The 17,941-nt window shown below is 42.0% G+C and overlaps 1 protein-coding gene across 2 annotated transcripts in view; it reads left to right on the top strand.

The window, feature by feature from the left end:
* Positions 1 to 15,029, top strand: part of OBSL1 (obscurin like cytoskeletal adaptor 1) — a 38,181-nt gene extending 23,152 nt beyond the window's left edge. The window contains exons 17-28 of one of the 2 annotated variants that reach the window (XM_075284566.1): positions 607 to 882; positions 4,003 to 4,278; positions 7,162 to 7,437; positions 7,547 to 7,816; positions 9,678 to 9,944; positions 10,021 to 10,400; positions 10,486 to 10,639; positions 11,006 to 11,167; positions 11,846 to 11,950; positions 12,528 to 12,794; positions 13,086 to 13,355; positions 13,656 to 15,029. In XM_075284566.1, coding sequence (XP_075140667.1) covers positions 607 to 882; positions 4,003 to 4,278; positions 7,162 to 7,437; positions 7,547 to 7,816; positions 9,678 to 9,944; positions 10,021 to 10,400; positions 10,486 to 10,639; positions 11,006 to 11,167; positions 11,846 to 11,950; positions 12,528 to 12,794; positions 13,086 to 13,355; positions 13,656 to 13,666 — 2,714 coding nt within the window. In that variant the 3' untranslated portion in view covers positions 13,667 to 15,029. The remainder of the gene's footprint in view (positions 1 to 606; positions 883 to 4,002; positions 4,279 to 7,161; positions 7,438 to 7,546; positions 7,817 to 9,677; positions 9,945 to 10,020; positions 10,401 to 10,485; positions 10,640 to 11,005; positions 11,168 to 11,845; positions 11,951 to 12,527; positions 12,795 to 13,085; positions 13,356 to 13,655) is intronic. The other variant, XM_075284567.1, reaches the window with a different exon arrangement.
* The last annotated feature ends 2,912 nt before the right edge of the window (positions 15,030 to 17,941 follow it).

Raw genomic sequence — 17,941 nt, 5'->3', positions numbered from 1 at the left:
CTGTTGTACTCCATATCCACAGTTAGCTGTACACCACCCACTATGTTTTCTCCTGCACACACACGATATTGCTGGCCATATGTTTTCTTTCCTGCACATACAGCTCTGCTACCTCTCCGTCCACCCAGGACAACCATGGTGCTACTTTCATGTTTGCTCCATGCTGCCTCCATACATTTAGCTCTGCTGTCTTTCGGTGCCTGCACATGCTCAGCTCTTATACATCCAAATTTCCCCCACACTGTCATTCCTGCTACATCTATATTCCCACCACAAACTCAGCTCTGCTGCCTCCACTTTCCTCCCACCTTCTCAGCTTTGCTGCACCCACATTACTGCCGACACAATCACCTCCCTGCAAAATCCAAAGAAGACGTTTGTCAACTTGTCTTGCAACCCCCTCCCAGAGAGGTTTACGTGTCCCCCAAGGTCATGACCAATAGTGTTGGAAACAGTGCACTATGGTATCTGCTAGGAAATCGGCTGAATGACAACCCCATAAAAGCTTGGGAACCCCAATTGCACTGATCTTTTAACCCCTTATTTTCTCTGAATACACATTTATTTTTCCTTCTCCTTTTTGGTGTTTTTATTCCTATTCTGCAGAACCTCCGGCCAAGTTCATAAGCAGCGGCTGCTCGGCTCCTGTCCTACACGTCACCGAGGGGGACCCCCTGACCATACAATGTGAACTGTCTCGTGCTCCGGATGTTATTCGCTGGTTTAAGAATGGGACAGAAGTGACGCCAGATGGAAATCTGACTATGGATGATGAAGGAGAGAAGTGCACGCTAAGCCTTCTATGTGCACAGCCGGAGCACGCCGGACAATACGTGTGCAATGTCGCCACCGACTCACGGACCTTCCAAGTTCAAGTGGATGGTGAGTAAGAGCATAGAAAGGCTTGTCGATGTGCGATGGTCAAAGACTGTAGTAGCATTTCATTGGACTTCACTTTCTTAGAAGGAGTCTATCAACCGAATACAGAAGATCCACCCAACCCCGAAGATAGATAGGTTAGCGTTCGAATCAGGTGACCTTAACCTATCTATCTGCGGGGTTGGGTTGCTATGTTGAGTTCAGGTAACAGACTCCATTTAAAGGGGTAGAGGATAGGAAATTATCGTTTGATCCCTAGGGTTCCAACACTTGAACAAGAACATACCTGAGTCCATTGTGTGAATGAAGAAATATTGTATTTGTGTCACTGCCATGTTGGTACCATATAAGTAAAAGAAGACATGGCCGCTCATTTGCTCTACAACTCCATTCACACAATGGGAATCTTTTCCCCCATCAAACATAGCTAAGTATTGTTATTGGAAATTTTTATCATGATTTTTTGTTCTTATTTTTTTAAAAAAAAATTTTAGTGCCATTTTACTATTATGGATGTGGTCAGTGAAACTTATTCCAAATTTATTTATTTTACATTTCCAAGTGAAACCAAATGAAAATTTTTACAATTAAATAAGTTACATTAAAATTAGCGAATACAATACATTTGGTTTAAAATTCATTAAAATAAAATAAAAAATAGATTAAAAAAAGTGAATATTTGAATTTTTTTTATCTTATTGTTATGTTGGCGATTTGTGAAATTTATTAAAAATTTACAAATTTGTAGATTCTTTTCAATAAAATTAAATGAATAGCTACATTAAATATACATGACATAATAAATTGTGTTTAAATGTTATAAAAAAATATTTAAAAATAAAATGAATATTTTTATTTTTTACTTTATTTTTTACTAACATGTGCCCGCGACTTCGTCTGCGGGTTGGTTGGGGCGCTGAGCCGCATTTATGTAGCGAACTCATGGTGGCTATGATCCTCCGCACTCCTTACACCATTGGGTCCCCTCCCTATTTACTACTTTCCACCGCCCCCCTACCTGGGCTCTAACCCCTAACCCCGCGCATCTTGCCCTTTTCCCTTGGCACGCGCTCCCGCGCCCATGCCGCTTTTTCTCCCGCACGCCTGCTCGCGCCCATGCCCCTCCTTCCCTTGTGGTGCAACTGCAGCCGCCCCGCCCACTTGCGTGCTCCCCCACCTCTCTGCGGCACTGGTCCCCGCCGGTTGCCCCTCCCTTGGAGGCCAGCCAAACAACCCCCCCCCAAACTCCCCCCAGCACCCCCCAACCCCCACACCACCACCAAACCGCTCAACAAACCTACCCCTACATTGCATGTTGGCACTGCTACATCACAGCCTATGCCATGCAGCACAACCAGACACAACCCAGGCTGAGCAGCACCTGGTCCCGTTCCTCGATTGGCTGGGCCACCTGTGTGGGCGGAGCTATCAGCCGGACTGCGAGCCGAACACAATGGCGTCTCGGCACACGTTTGGCTTTGCAGCACACAGGCAGACTTCGCTAATAGCCGGCCGACACCCATGTGCAGTCCTTGGCCAAGCGTGTGCTTGCATGGCCGCAAGCTAAGTCGGCATGTGCGATCCAGTCCTGCACGTGTGTCGGCCGGCTATTAGCGAAGTCTGCCTGTGTGCTGCAAAGCCAAATGTGTGCCAAGACGCCATTGTGTTCGGATCGCAGTTCGGCTGATAGCTCCGCCCACACAGTCGGCCCAGCCAATCGAGGAACGGCTCAAAGATCTGGGATGACGTCATCTTAGGTCCTTGAGTGTAGCCCGACTGGCAAATTTTCGTTAGCAGCGGCAAAGTGCGGGCGTGCAGGGGGCTACTATGTAGCCTATGTTTCAAACCGGGACCCAATGTATGTGTGTGTAACATTCCAGCCAAATCCATGCGGCCGTTTTGCCCTGATTGAGGAACAAACATACAAACATCCAACCCCCCAAACATCCAAACCCTTAATAGTAGGATAGGATTTGATTGTAATGAGTGTGATCAGAGACATTTATTTAATAGTTAACTTTCACAGTTAAAGCCGATGAAAAAATGTTTGCAATAAAATGAAAGGGTTAAATTAAAATGAAATAACACAATAAATGTTGTTCACATTACATTAAAATAAAAAGGAGGTTAAAAAAATAAAACAAACAAAGTACTTTTATTGTTTTTATTGTATTGTTATATATCAGCTGAGTGTATCTGTAAAACTGATTCCAGATTTATATTTCCAAGCAAAAACAAATCAAAATGAAATTCAGAATTGATTGAAATGAATAATTATACAATATTATATCACATGTAGCCATCTCTGGTGAACAATAATGAGCAGCTACTTCAGTTTTTGATGACATGTAATGTATTTGTTGTGTGTCCCCCGGTCTGTTGGGTGTTGGGGATCCCCAGGGTGGTGCTGGTTATGGTGGTACATTAAGGGAACCGTGACTGTTTTGAGTGCTTTAGGGCTCGTTCACACGTGGCGCGGTAGCGCGGTGGGCCCCCCCCCCACCTGCAATGGCAACCAGGAGACTGAGCAACAGGGACAGGGAAAAAGTACAATAAAAAAAAAAAAGTTTACAAAGTAAACCAACAATATATATATTTTAAAACTTTAGATTTAATAAACATATAATACTGTATAAACAAAATTAATTTAAAAAAACATGTCAGTTGCGTACAAACATCCCGCATCATAAAGGGTTAATGAGTAAATGTAACAAATGGTGATACTTTTTATTTAAGGCATTATTATTATTATTATTATTATTATTATTATTTTCCACGTATTTTTGCCCACATCTGAGGTAGACGCCATGAGAGTATCTCGCTCACTGCGGTCGGCACTAAAGCAGTCACATTATGTGATTTTCCATCTCAATTTGCCTTAGTAATCAGATTTTTCTAGAGGTTTCCAGAAGCGAGCCTGCTATTACACCAGCTGTCCCCACCTTGGTGGTCAATGTCTGATGTGAATGTGGTGTGAACATTGCCTTACTTTTCTCATGAATCTTGTAAATACAATGTCTTTGCAACCTAAGTGAAAGGGGGATTGACTTTGCAGTTAGATTCTTTCCCTCCTCCGTTTTCACCTGGGACTCTTAATTCCTCTCGGTGTTTGGTTCTTGGAAGAGGCTATAGTGGTGATCTTAGAGCGTGACCAGATCATGCCGCGGAGAGTGTGCACTGTGTCTGAGGACCTCAGGCTGGCACTCACTCTGTCCCGATCTGACGCTGAAGTGAGATGGTACAAGGACGGCGAGCGACTACAGGACAATCCACACATATTAATGGAGGAGAGGGGCACAGAGCACTCGCTGACCATCCTTGGAGCAGTGCGTGATGACGCGGGGGAATATCTGTGCGATGCCCGCAACGACAGCTTCAGCTTTTATGTCACTGTGGGAGGTAACAGGAGTGACGAAGAGGCACTGCAACCAACACCCTGCATCCTGTCCCCCTAACACCTAGACCCTGCATCCACCCCTCCCCCAGCCTATGCTGTGAGACCCCCATATTGCATCCTCCTGGCATAATGAATGTCAGCCTCACCCATCAAAGTCTCTTGGATGTAATCACCTTTAATAATTGCTAAAGCTTTAGGCTAAGGAAACATAGAAGTGAGGATGAAAGAAGATCATCATTATTGTATCATAGAAGGAGAGACCTGAAGAGCAATTCCAGTCACTACTGATATTAATAATTGTGGTGCAATAAACATTACACGGTAGAATCCGGCTCTAATGTACAATAATATAACTACTATAATACTGCTCCTATATATAAGAATATAACTACTATAATACTGCTCCTATATATAAGAATATAACTACTATAATACTGCTCCTATGTACAAAAATATAACTACTATAATACTGCTCCTATGTACAAGAATATAACTACTATAATACTGCTCCTATATACAAGAATATAACTACTATAATACTACCTCCTATGTACAAGAATATAACTACTATAATACTACTCCTATGTACAAGAATATAACTACTATAATACTACCTCCTATGTACAAGAATATAACTACTATAATACTGCTCCTATGTACAAGAATATAACTACTATAATACTGCTCCTATGTACAAGAATATAACTACTATAATACTACTCCTATGTACAAGAATATAACTACTATAATACTACCTCCTATGTACAAGAATATAACTACTATAATACTACTCCTATGTACAAGAATATAACTACTATAATACTACCTCCTATGTACAAGAATATAACTACTATAATACTGCTCCTATATACAAGAATATAACTACTATAATACTGCTCCTATGTACAAGAATATAACTACTATAATACTACTCCTATGTACAAGAATATAACTACTATAATACTGCCTCCTATGTACAAGAATATAACTACTATAATACTACTCCTATGTACAAGAATATAACTACTATAATACTGCTCCTATGTACAAGAATATAACTACTATAATACTGCTCCTATGTACAAGAATATAACTACTATAATACTACTCCTATGTACAAGAATATAACTACTATAATACTACTCCTATGTACAAGAATATAACTACTATAATACTACCTCTTATGTATAAGAATATAACTACTATAATACTACTCCTATGTACAAGAATATAACTACTATAATACTGCTCCTATGTACAAGAATATAACTACTATAATACTGCTCCTATGTACTAGAATATAACTACTATAATACTACCTCCTATGTACAAGAATATAACTACTATAATACTACTCCTATGTACAAGAATATAACTACTATAATACTACCTCCTATGTACAAGAATATAACTACTATAATACTACTCCTATGTACAAGAATATAACTACTATAATACTACTCCTATGTACAAGAATATAACTACTATAATACTACCTCCTATGTATAAGAATATAACCACTATAATACTGCTCCTACGTACAAGAATATAACTACTATAATACTGCTCCTATGTACAAGAATATAACTACTATAATACTGCTCCTATGTACAAGAATATAACTACTATAATACTGCTCCTATGTATAAGAATATAACTACTATAATACTACCTCCTATGTATAAGAATATAACTACTATAATACTGCTCCTACGTACAAGAATATAACTACTATAATACTGCTCCTATGTACAAGAATATAACTACTATAATACTACCTCTTATGTATAAGAATATAACTACTATAATACTACCTCTTATGTATAAGAATATAACTACTATAATACTGCTCCTACGTACAAGAATATAACTACTATAATACTGCTCCTATGTACAAGAATATAACTACTATAATACTACCTCTTATGTATAAGAATATAACTACTATAATACTGCTCCTACGTACAAGAATATAACTACTATAATACTACCTCCTATGTATAAGAATATAACTACTATAATACTACCTCTTATGTATAAGAATATAACTACTATAATACTGCTCCTATGTACAAGAATATAACTACTATAATACTGCTCCTACGTACAAGAATATAACTACTATAATACTACCTCCTATGTATAAGAATATAACTACTATAATACTACTCCTATGTACAAGAATATAACTACTATAATACTGCTCCTATGTACAAGAATATAACTACTATAATACTGCTCCTATGTACAAGAATATAACTACTATAATACTACTCCTATGTACATGAGCCTAGTATTCACATGAGACTGGACTTCCTCTTGCCTTGTCAGGGTAGGGGCGCTGTCGCGCTGATACTTGTAGTGCAGGATGTTGTCGGGATCATTGTACATTATATAAAGGTTATTATTCCAAGGGAATTGTTGGGTGCAGTTTCCATCCTAACTCCTATAATGACGCCCTGCGCTCTGTCTATTATATTTATCACCCACATTATGATGGCCGATGTGCTCAGTTCCATAAATATCAGAACATATTAACTTGTTTTCTTCGGCTAATCCATGTTGCCTGCTTGTAGACAAGCTAACCACTTCATAAATTTCCAGGGTCCTCTTCAGTCCTCCTCTGCCCTCCTGTGTCCTTGCTCTGCCTCCTTCCTCCTCCTGTCATGCCTCCACAATACTGTGCTGTGCCTGCACAAAGCCTTGTCACCCCCGCCCGTGCTTGCAATGCCTCCCTGTCAGTGCCTATTCTCAGATGACATTGCCCGTAGTGACGTTTCGTTTGCTGTTTCGGCTGAGAAGGGCTGCACTATTTGCTTTGTGATCATTTTGCGGTGATTTTGTGAAATCCATTTTTGGCCCTAATTTCTTCTTCTCTCTCGTAGCTCCTCCAGTCACCATTGTTGGCAACACGGGAACTCCCGAGCACCATGTTTTGATGACTGGGGATGACCTGGTTCTTTCTTGTGAATTATCACGTCCAAATTTTAAGGTGCGTTGGCTGAAGAATGGTGAGGAGATGGTTTCTGCTGGACGGGTCAAAATGACATCTCGAGGAGTTCACCGACAACTTACTATACAAAGTGTTCGACCTGCAGACTCTGGCACATACACTTGTGATGCTGGCTTGGACCAGTTGAATGCAGAAGTCCGTGTGGAAGGTAAAGACCATCTTGTATGGACCTTGTCTTCTTGTGCACTCTTCGTTGCGATGTCATCAGCCCTTATGTATAGTTGTGTGATATGGTTTTGATGGTTCTATCTCTCCAGCACCAAGGAAGGTGGAATTCATCACAGAGCTGCAGAATGTCACTGTCCTGGAAGAAGACACCGCCACCTTTAAATGCGTCGTATCTCCAGAGGATGTGATTCTCCATTGGGAACTGAATGGATCCCCTGTGAATTCGGACCGTAGAGCCAGCATGGCGAGTAACGGGCTCTGCCACTCTCTAACCTTACATGGCTGTCGATTGTCTGACTCCGGTACCATCACTGCTAATGCTGAGGGGATCGTCTCACGGGCAAGACTAAGAGTTCAAGGTAGGACAAAGAGTGTGAGACCCCTGGGGCTATCTCATGAATGTCATTGAATGGGGACAAGTCCAACCTGGTGGAATAAAGTCTTACAAAATTGTCAAAGGGGAATTGGAATGATTGTACTGCCCACACATGGAAAGCTGAAACCTATCACATGCTACTATTAAAACTAATTCCAGCTGAATAAATATTTTTGTTTCCAGTTCAGTGGTTGCCAATTTAGGCCCTGCACTAATCTATGTAGTGTAGTGTATGACACTGTCAGGACTCCTAGGAACTTATCAATGAAACATAGGTTCCTATGTTCTACACTATCCTTATAGATAGGTTCCTAGGAGCCTTGACAGTGTCATACACTATGTATTATAGATAGGTTCCTAGGAGCCCTGACAGTGTTATACACTATGTATTATAGATAGGTTCCTAGGAGCCCTGACAGTGTTATACACTATGTATTATAGATAGGTTCCTAGGAGCCCTGACAGTGTTATACACTATGTTTTATAGATAGGTTCCTAGGAGCCCTGACAGTGTCATACACTATGTATTATAGATAGGTTCCTAGGAGCCCTGACAGTGTTATACACTATGTATTATAGATAGGTTCCTAGGAGCCCTGACAGTGTTATACACTATGTTTTATAGATAGGTTCCTAGGGGCCCTGACTGTGTCATACACTATGTATTATAGATAGGTACTTAGGAGCCCTGACAGTGTCATACACTATGTTTTATAGATAGGTTCCTAGGAGCCCTGACAGTGTTATACACTATGTTTTATAGATAGGTACCTAGGAGACCTGCCAGTGTTATACACTATGTATTATAGATAGGTTCCTAGGAGCCCTGACAGTGTTATACACTATGTTTTATAGATAGGTTCCTAGGAGCCCTGACAGTGTCATACACTATGTATTATAGATAGGTTCCTAGGAGCCCTGACAGTGTTATACACTATGTTTTATAGATAGGTTCCTTAGGGGCCCTGACTGTGTCATACACTATGTATTATAGATAGGTTCCTAGGAGCCCTGACAGTGTCATACACTATGTATTATAGATAGGCTCCTAGGAGCCCTGACAGTGTCATATGCTATGTATTATAGATATATATAGTCCTAGGAGCCCTGACAGTGTCATACACTATGTTTTATGGATAGGTTCCTAGGAGCCCTGACAGTGTCATACACTATGTATTATAGATAGGTTCCTAGGAGCCCTGACAGTGTCATACACTATGTATTATAGATAGGTTCCTTTCCTCACCTCTTCTGGGCATCCTTGTGGTTTCCAGTGCTCATTTGAGGTCCTTTTCCAGCCTTCTGTGTAATGTCACCTAGGAAGTCAGAAGAAGATCCTGAGGGAATGTCAAGCGGAATAAGGATGCCCAGAAGAGCTTAGGACCTCCACCTATTATACTCTGGGATCTGAAGAGAATCCAGAGTATAATAATTTCATTCCCAGTTCATGGATGACCAACTTCCAAAGTTTTGTGTTTTTATTGAATCTGAAACTTTTGGAAAATTTGTGTCAAATCCAGTTCCAGTTCAAAACTGGAAAAACGAAAAACATTGAAGGGAAGTTGGATTGGGATGTAGTGCCCCATAGGTACATCCCTCATTTAGGGACATTTTTAGCAATGTATTATTTTTTAGCAATGTATTTTTGTGTCTACGACTATGTTGGTTTGTCAACATCAATGTCAATTAATTTGGTTTGTCCACATGTTCGGTCACAGGACATTCGAGGTTCCCAGGACACTTTGTTGTTTATATCTTCAATGTAATGTGTGAGGTTTTAGGGGAGGAACGTCTTGGGTTTGACTTGATGAATCCTATAACAAGACTATTTTTTTTCCTCGCAGAAGCTCATGTGATGTTTGTTCAGGGGCTGGAAGATATGGAGGTGGAAGAAGAACAAGATGCCATTTTTGAGGTCCAGGTCACCACTGAGAAGGCGGAAATTCATTGGGTGAAGCAAGGTGTTGTGATTCAGCCCAGTGAAAGGTTTACCCTCCAGAACTGTGGGCACAAGCATACACTGACCATTCATGGTGTCCAGGCATCTGATCGCGGACGGTACAGCTGTGAAAGCCTTCATGACCGAACCGATTGCCGCCTGAATGTGCTACGTAAGCCCCAGTGCCTTTTGTAAGTCCGTAATGCCTTTTCCTCTTGGTTTACAAATGTTGTTATTCTTCACAACAGCCCGAAGTGTTGCCATTAAGAAAGGATTGACAGACGTGCGATGTGAGGAGGGAAGCGACGTCGAATTTACGGTGGAATTGTCCCATGATGATTTGAAAGGAGAATGGTGGAAAGGAGGCGTCCGTCTGACCACCGATGACCGCTGCACCATCAGATCAAGTGGACGCCAACACTTCTTGACTCTTTTAGACCTTGCCCTTCCCGATACGTCAGTGATCGCTTTTACCACCGACACTTTGCGCACCATGGCGCAGCTGACTGTCACCGAGCACCCGCTTACCATCACTCAACCACCTCAGGACTTTGTCATTCATGAATCCGGGCTAGCAACATTCCAGTGTGAGGTCTCCAAACAAGAAGCCGTTGTGACGTGGGACAAGGTAACACAAATGGTTCATCCTTTTACTATAACACTGCCCTTGACTATTATTGACGTCCATTAGAAACATATTGATTTTCTTACAGGATGGGGAAGAGTTAGCGCCAAGCGCTTCGTGCCGTATGTTTTCTGTGGGGCGACGGAGAATACTTCATATTAGCCAGTGTGGTCCTCAAGATGCGGGGACATATACATGTCACGTGGGTGACCTGAGCGCCTCGGCCACCTTGCGTGTTCTTGGTAAGTTCTGGTAGGAATATTTGACATCTCACCTGGGATGTTCGGGAGACTCCAGAGAATAGAGAGAGCTCTCCCGGACTCCAGGCAGGGCAGGTAGATGCCTGGTACTGACATTAAGGTAGTGTCTACAATGATACTGGTGAAAAGGAGAGAAAAGTATCTACAGGTCTGGTCTGGGGTCTGTATTTTGGCCTGGGGTTCCCTTATTGAGAGGGAGCTTGGTCTGAAGTCTGGATTTAAAACAGAGTCTGGTTTGGGGTCTGTATGAAGGAATAGACAAAAGGTTCAGACTTCCCCTTTAAGAATGATGAATTTGGACTACACCGGATCTCTGCATCTAAATGTCGTGGATATTTTATTCAACAGAGCAAGAACCACAAGTGCTGAAAGACCTGCAGGATGTAGAGCTAGTGGAGAACGAAAACGCGGCATTCATCTGCGAACTATCCTGTGCTCAGGCCAAAGGCGAATGGTTCAAAAATGGAGAAAAAATTAAAGTGACATCCACCACGAAGATCCGACAAGAAGGTATTTCTACTTACCATAGCCTAAGGCTAAGTTCACAAGAGGGGGCGGTATAGCGGGTTTTGGCACCAAGAGTGATACGGCGAGCCGCGTCACTCTCGGGTCAAATCTCGCCTGCCACGACTGTCGCGGTGGCGGCAAATGAATGGGCTGAGTGCAGAGGTTTCTGCTGCCAGGCGGACGCTGCAGCTCACCGTGACGCAGAATCCACCTGCCACTCACGGAAAAAAGCCACCTGGCGGTCTCCATAAACCACCATTGTGAGGTTATGGCCATAATCCGCCCCCTCTGTGCCTGTGTGAACAGACGCTTATGGAACCATCGGTTGTCCATTAGACAGAGGTCGACTGTAGTTTCTTCAGTGGCATAAATTATAGAAAAGACTTATAAGACCTGTATCATTTGTTAGATCCTTTCCTGTTATTTCTAGCAAATGGTTTATTGTAATTTTTCTACAATTCAGATACAAAATTTTGACCTGCAGTACCACTTTTCACCACTGCAATGGACAAATTCTGACATAGAGGCCAATACAATAGCGCCCCCAGCTTGAATCTGATTGAAGTCTAGAAACGGTCAAACTCAAATCTTTACAACAATATCTTACTGACCATGTTTCCAGGTCCAGAGAGTTACTCCTCACCTTTATTGAACACTGCGATGTATTTCATGTTTCTGCAGGAAGGAGACACTTTCTTCTGATTTGCGGGGCTCAGTGTGAAGACTCTGGAGAAATTCTCTTTCGAGCCAGAAGAATAGAGTCAAGAGCAAAGCTCAAAGTGAAAGGTGAGAGGCAAAATCTTCTCCATCTTGTGTATGTGGATGTGCTTAGAAGATCAGTCCTTGAAATGTAGAAATTCAGCGATTATTGTAAGGGCTAGTTCACACGGGGACAAAGAGGCTGATTTTGACAGCGGATTTCGCCTCAAAATCCGCTTCCATACAATGGTGGTCAGTGCTAGCAGAAAAAGAAGCGACATGACCTTTCTTCAGGTGTTTTCTGCCTGAAGAAAGCAATAGAAGTGAATGGGACGCATTTTTTTGCGGCCCATTCACTTTACGGGAGGGGAAAACCGCCTGGCGTTTTTTGAAGCGGTTTTTACAAAAAACACTCCAAAAAAGCTCCAAAAAGTGCGGCAAGTTTGTTTAAAACAACACATACAAAGAGATACAAAGTGTAGAAAAAAGTCAGAAAAACAGCACAACGTGGTTAAAAAAGTCACTCATAGCTGACGCGTTTCGGGATGTAAGCGCGATCCCTTTTTCAAAGCATAATGGATGGTACATATGATATTTATTGGTATAGAGATGTCATCTGTTTGGTGACCATTCACATTGTTCAGTCTTCACATCTTCTCTCTAGAGTTACCTGTTCGCATTGTTAAATCTCTGAGGGACAAGACGGTTCTACAAGGTCACCGAGTCATTTTTGAATGCAAAGTCAACCCGGCCCGGGCTCGTGTCACTTGGCTAAAAGGCAATCAGGTCATCCTTCCTTCTGACAAGTACCAGATCACGGCTGAGGATGCTTATCGTACATTGTTCATCAATGATGTGGGTCCTGAGGATGAAGATGTCTACACTATGAAGACCACAGGAGGCCAGACCTCAGGCCGGTTACTGGTGGAGGGTGAGCACCACGAAACATTTATGCTAACATTGGTATCCATTTACAAATCCAACATGCCTGATCTCTAGTCCTGGAAAAGTCAAGGCCCCCATACACATTTCACAATCGGACAGTCCTACCAGTGTCAACGAGTTTGGCCAACTTTCATATGTATGGACATCCTAAAAGTTATGCATGCGGATAGAGATGTAGATGGTTATATGGATTGAGAGAACGTCCATAAAATCTCAGTAGACCAGGAAAAAGGAGATGTTATCATGGTCTCTAAATCTTTGATTTGGTCTCTTTCAGGTTTAGCCATCCAACTATATAAAAACCTGACAGATGTGAGAGTCACCGCCCCCGATGACGCTTGTTTCGAGTGCGAAGTGTCCATTCCTCTGTCTAGACCTCCACAGTGGAGTCTAAATGGAGTTTTGTTGCATAATGGCGGTGATGTTATTATCGAGTCCAGAGGGAACCGTCACAAACTGATCCTGCAGAACACATCCCCTACAATGTCAGGAACCGTGAGATTTACAGCCGGGAAAACACGTTCGGAAGCGCGGCTCATCGTGCAAGGTAACTGTATGTAGAACACTCCGTGCACAGCTCCATAAAACGATTCCACCAAATCGGTCCTTGTCTGGGTATAATCCTGTAAGTCACAATTTTTCCATAAGGTTTGGCGAACCCATGATTCATAGCAAAGTTGTCACATTGGTACAAACCAGTTGGCCAAACCAGTTGGTAAAAACCAGTCTCTAATTCCAACATTGGTACAATGGCCCCTGACAATGCTTCTCAATACCTCCTACCCCTTTTCATTGGCCTTCAATGTCTCCAAGATGGTAAAGTATCTTCTTTGCTTTTGTCTTGCAGCAGAACAATAGGAAGACGTGCATCGGCCGGTGTAATTTCTTCCATAAGTGCTATCTCTATTTCCGAGCCTGTGTTGTTCTCTTCCCAACCGCAGATTAGGTAGAGCAGTGCTCATACCAATTCTAAGTGCCAAGGCCCGGTTGAAGTCAAGCTTTTTTTAAGCCGTTAGGAATGGGTTCTAGACCCTTGTATTCTCAGCACTCCTTAATTTATTTATAAACCCTTTCCACCATCTGGATGACGGTGAGACTAATGGGAGGTATATCTAGACCAGCGGAGCAACTGGTGGATGAAGACAAGGGACAACATGGACAAGATGGCACCATGGGGATGATGCAGGAAGATATAGGAGTAATGGAGAATGGATGATAATAGGGGGATGTAGTCAACCAAGGCATACGTTTTTGTAGGACATGTTCTTCAAATATAGGCAAACCGATTCCGACAGAGTCTCCTACAATTTATCGGGGATACAGCTTTGTGACATCCATCCTGTGCTGCAGTAATATCACAATATAAGTCAACCAGTTATGTCTCTGACCTCTTCTTGGAGAACATGGTTGTCCAGCCTGTGGCTCTTCAGCTGGAGAGCCACCAGTTGGACACCAATGTTGAAAAGGTTACTTGGAAGATCTAAGCTGAAGCTGCCATTTTTAGGTCTATGGAGTTAAAGTTAATTCACACGGTCACAAGTCTAACCAAAGCCTATCAGTCCCATCTATGGTTTGTAGGTAAGGGGTCCACTGCAAGATTTAGTAGTCACATTCCACTGTGGAATACCTTCAGATCAATACGATGACGGCTAGGGACTAGGTTTGATGGTGGAGATCCCAAGAATTTTTAGATTTTCCAGGAAAGATTCTCTGGCGTTGACCTCATTTTTGGCTTATTTTTGAGGAATTGGTCTTGAAAGAAAGAAAAAAATCCAAAATGATCTTCAGATAGGTTAGAGGTTCAGATTCCTGGACCATTGAGGTTCAGATTTCTTTAAAGCCCTATCAGTGGTGGCTGAGACGACAGATGGGATCTTCTCACATGTAGCTGTCCCATAAACATTTGGGTAGACTTTCCCTTTAAGCTTTACAGACGAGGCAGAGACTACAGCACCCGAATGCTATAAATGTAAGGAGTGTTCCCTAAGCCGGGGTAATAAAGATTGTTTTAAAAAAAAATTCCAAAAATGTTACAAAGTAGAGAGGAATATTGCACTCGCGGATGTCGGATCAAGAGAGCGGTGTATTTTGGGGACTGATTGTTGGGAGTTACCTTTCCTGGGACTTTGGTTCTCCCAGAAGATGTGCGACTGTCTCTTCATGTCACTCCACCTGTGTGCTCTCCATTTTTTGGCCTTTGCTAATAAACCTGTCCATCTGATCTCTCGTCTTTTCTTTATGACTATTACAGGTATTGCAGGGATGGGGGGAGTTATAATTAAAATAGAGGTAAGGCACGTACCTGCCATGGGTCATAGAAAGGGGCCTTGTCATAGGAGCTACTTAGAGCCACCACTAGGGGCAAATGTACCATAAGCATGCAGCGCCCCCTAATGGTAACGTAAACAGCAAGAATTAGATCAGTGATCGGTTAGATCGGTTAGATCGGTGAACTTTACTCGACATTACCATGAAGAAAGCTGCAGAAAGTTCCCAACCCATTCCCAGTCTGTAACACTGTACAGCTCCTGCAGTCTATAGGCGGTCATATCATACATATGCACATGATAAATTAGTACATTGCTGGAAAACTCTGAGCTGTTTGTATGAAATTTGCTTCACATGTTCCTCCAGAATATCTGGATGAGGGTTTGGGAATTTTCTTTTGGCAATTGGCCAGATAGGTCAGGTCTCAATAAGTAACATGATGGGAGCAGAGTGTCCTATTATATTGTACCAGCCAATGTAGTTATTACTGACACCACCTGATTATCTTCATGTATACCTACAGCAAAAAACAGATCCTATTATCCTCCAGAGCTGCACTCACTATTCTGCTGGTGCAGTCACTGTGTACATACGTTACATTACTTATCCTGTATTATACTCCAGAGCTGCACTCACTATTCTGCTGGTGCAGTCACTGTGCACATACATTACATTACTTATCCTGTATTATACTCCAGAGCTGCGCTCACTATTCTGCTGGTGCAGTCACTGTGTACATACATTACATTACTTATCCTGTATTATACTCCAGAGCTGCGCTCACTATTCTGCTGGTGCAGTCACTATGTACATACATTACATTACTTATCCTGTATTATACTCCAGAGCTGCGCTCACTATTCTCCTGGTGCAGTCACTCTGTACATACATTACATTACTTATCCTGTATTATACTCCAGAGCTGCGCTCACTATTCTGCTGGTGCAGTCACTGTGCACATACATTACATTACTTATCCTGTATTATACTCCAGAGCTGCGCTCACTATTCTGCTGGTGCAGTCACTGTGTACATACATTACATTACTTATCCTGTATTATACTCCAGAGCTGCGCTCACTATTCTGCTGTTACAGTCACTGTGCACGTACATTACATTACTTATCCTGTATTATACTCCAGAGCTGCGCTCACTATTCTGCTGGTACAGTCACTGTGTACATACATTACATTACTTATCCTGTATTATACGCCAGAGCTGCACTCACTATTCTGCTGGTGCAGTCACTGTGTACATACATTACATTACTTATCCTGTATTATACTCCAGAGCTGCGCTCACTATTCTGCTGGTGCATTCACTGTGTACATACATTACATTACTTATCCTGTATTATACTCCAGAGCTGCGCTCACTATTCTGCTGGTGCAGTCACTGTGTACATACATTACATTACTTATCCTGTATTATACTCCAGAGCTGCGCTCACTATTCTGCTGTTACAGTCACTGTGCACATACATTACATTACTTATCCTGTATTATACTCCAGAGCTGCGCTCACTATTCTGCTGGTGCAGTCACTGTGTACGTACATTACATTACTTATCCTGTATTATACTCCAGAGCTGAGCTCACTATTCTGCTGGTGCAGTCACTGTGTACATACATTATTTATCCTGTATTATACTCCAGAGCTGCGCTCACTATTCTGCTGGTACAGTCACTGTGTACATACATTACATTACTTATCCTGTATTATACTCCAGAGCTGCACTCACTATTCTGCTGGTGCAGTCACTGTGTACATACATTACATTACTTATCCTGTATTATACTCGAGAGCTGCGCTCACTATTCTGCTGGTGCAGTCACTGTGTACATACATTACATTACTTATCCTATATTATACTCCAGAGCTGCGCTCACTATTCTGCTGGTGCAGTCACTGTGTACATACATTACATTACTTATCCTGTATTATACGCCAGAGCTGCACTCACTATTCTGCTGGTACAGTCATTGTGTACATACATTACATTACTGATCCTGTATTATACTCCAGAGCTGCGCTCACTATTCTGCTGGTGCAGTCACTGTGTACATACATTACATTACTTATCCTGTATTATACTCCAGAGCTGCACTCACTATTCTGCTGGTTCAGTCACTGTATACATACATTACTTATCCTGTATTATACGCCAGAGCTGCGCTCACTATTCTGCTGGAGCAGTCACTGTGTACATACATTACATTACTTATCCTGTATTATACTCCAGAGCTGCGCTCACTATTCTGCTGGTGCAGTCACTGTGTACATACATTACATTACTTATCCTGTATTATACTCCAGAGCTGCACTCACTATTCTGCTGGTACAGTCATTGTGTACATACATTACATTACTGATCCTGTATTATACTCCAGAGCTGCGCTCACTATTCTGCTGGTGCAGTCACTGTGTACATACATTACATTACTTATCCTGTATTATACTCCAGAGCTGCACGCACTATTCTGCTGGTGCAGTCACTGTATACATACATTACTTATCCTGTATTATACGCCAGAGCTGCGCTCACTATTCTGCTGGAGCAGTCACTGTGTACATACATTACATTACTTATCCTGTATTATAAGCCAGAGCTGCGCTCACTATTCTGCTGGAGCAGTCACTGTGTACATACATTACATTACTTATCCTGTATTATACTCCAGAGCTGCGCTCACTATTCTGCTGGTGCAGTCACTGTGTACATAAATTACATTACTTATCCTGTATTATACTCCAGAGCTGCACTCACTATTCTGCTGGTACAGTCACTGTGTACATACATTACATTACTTATCCTGTATTATACTCCAGAGCTGCGCTCACTATTCTGCTGGTGCAGTCACTGTG

The sequence above is a fragment of the Leptodactylus fuscus genome, chromosome 8 (genome assembly GCF_031893055.1).
Source record: "Leptodactylus fuscus isolate aLepFus1 chromosome 8, aLepFus1.hap2, whole genome shotgun sequence".
NCBI classification, from domain to species: Eukaryota; Metazoa; Chordata; class Amphibia; order Anura; family Leptodactylidae; genus Leptodactylus; species Leptodactylus fuscus.
The sequence above is the reverse complement of the archived record's forward strand: the minus strand, read 5'-3'. Positions and strand labels throughout refer to the sequence as shown.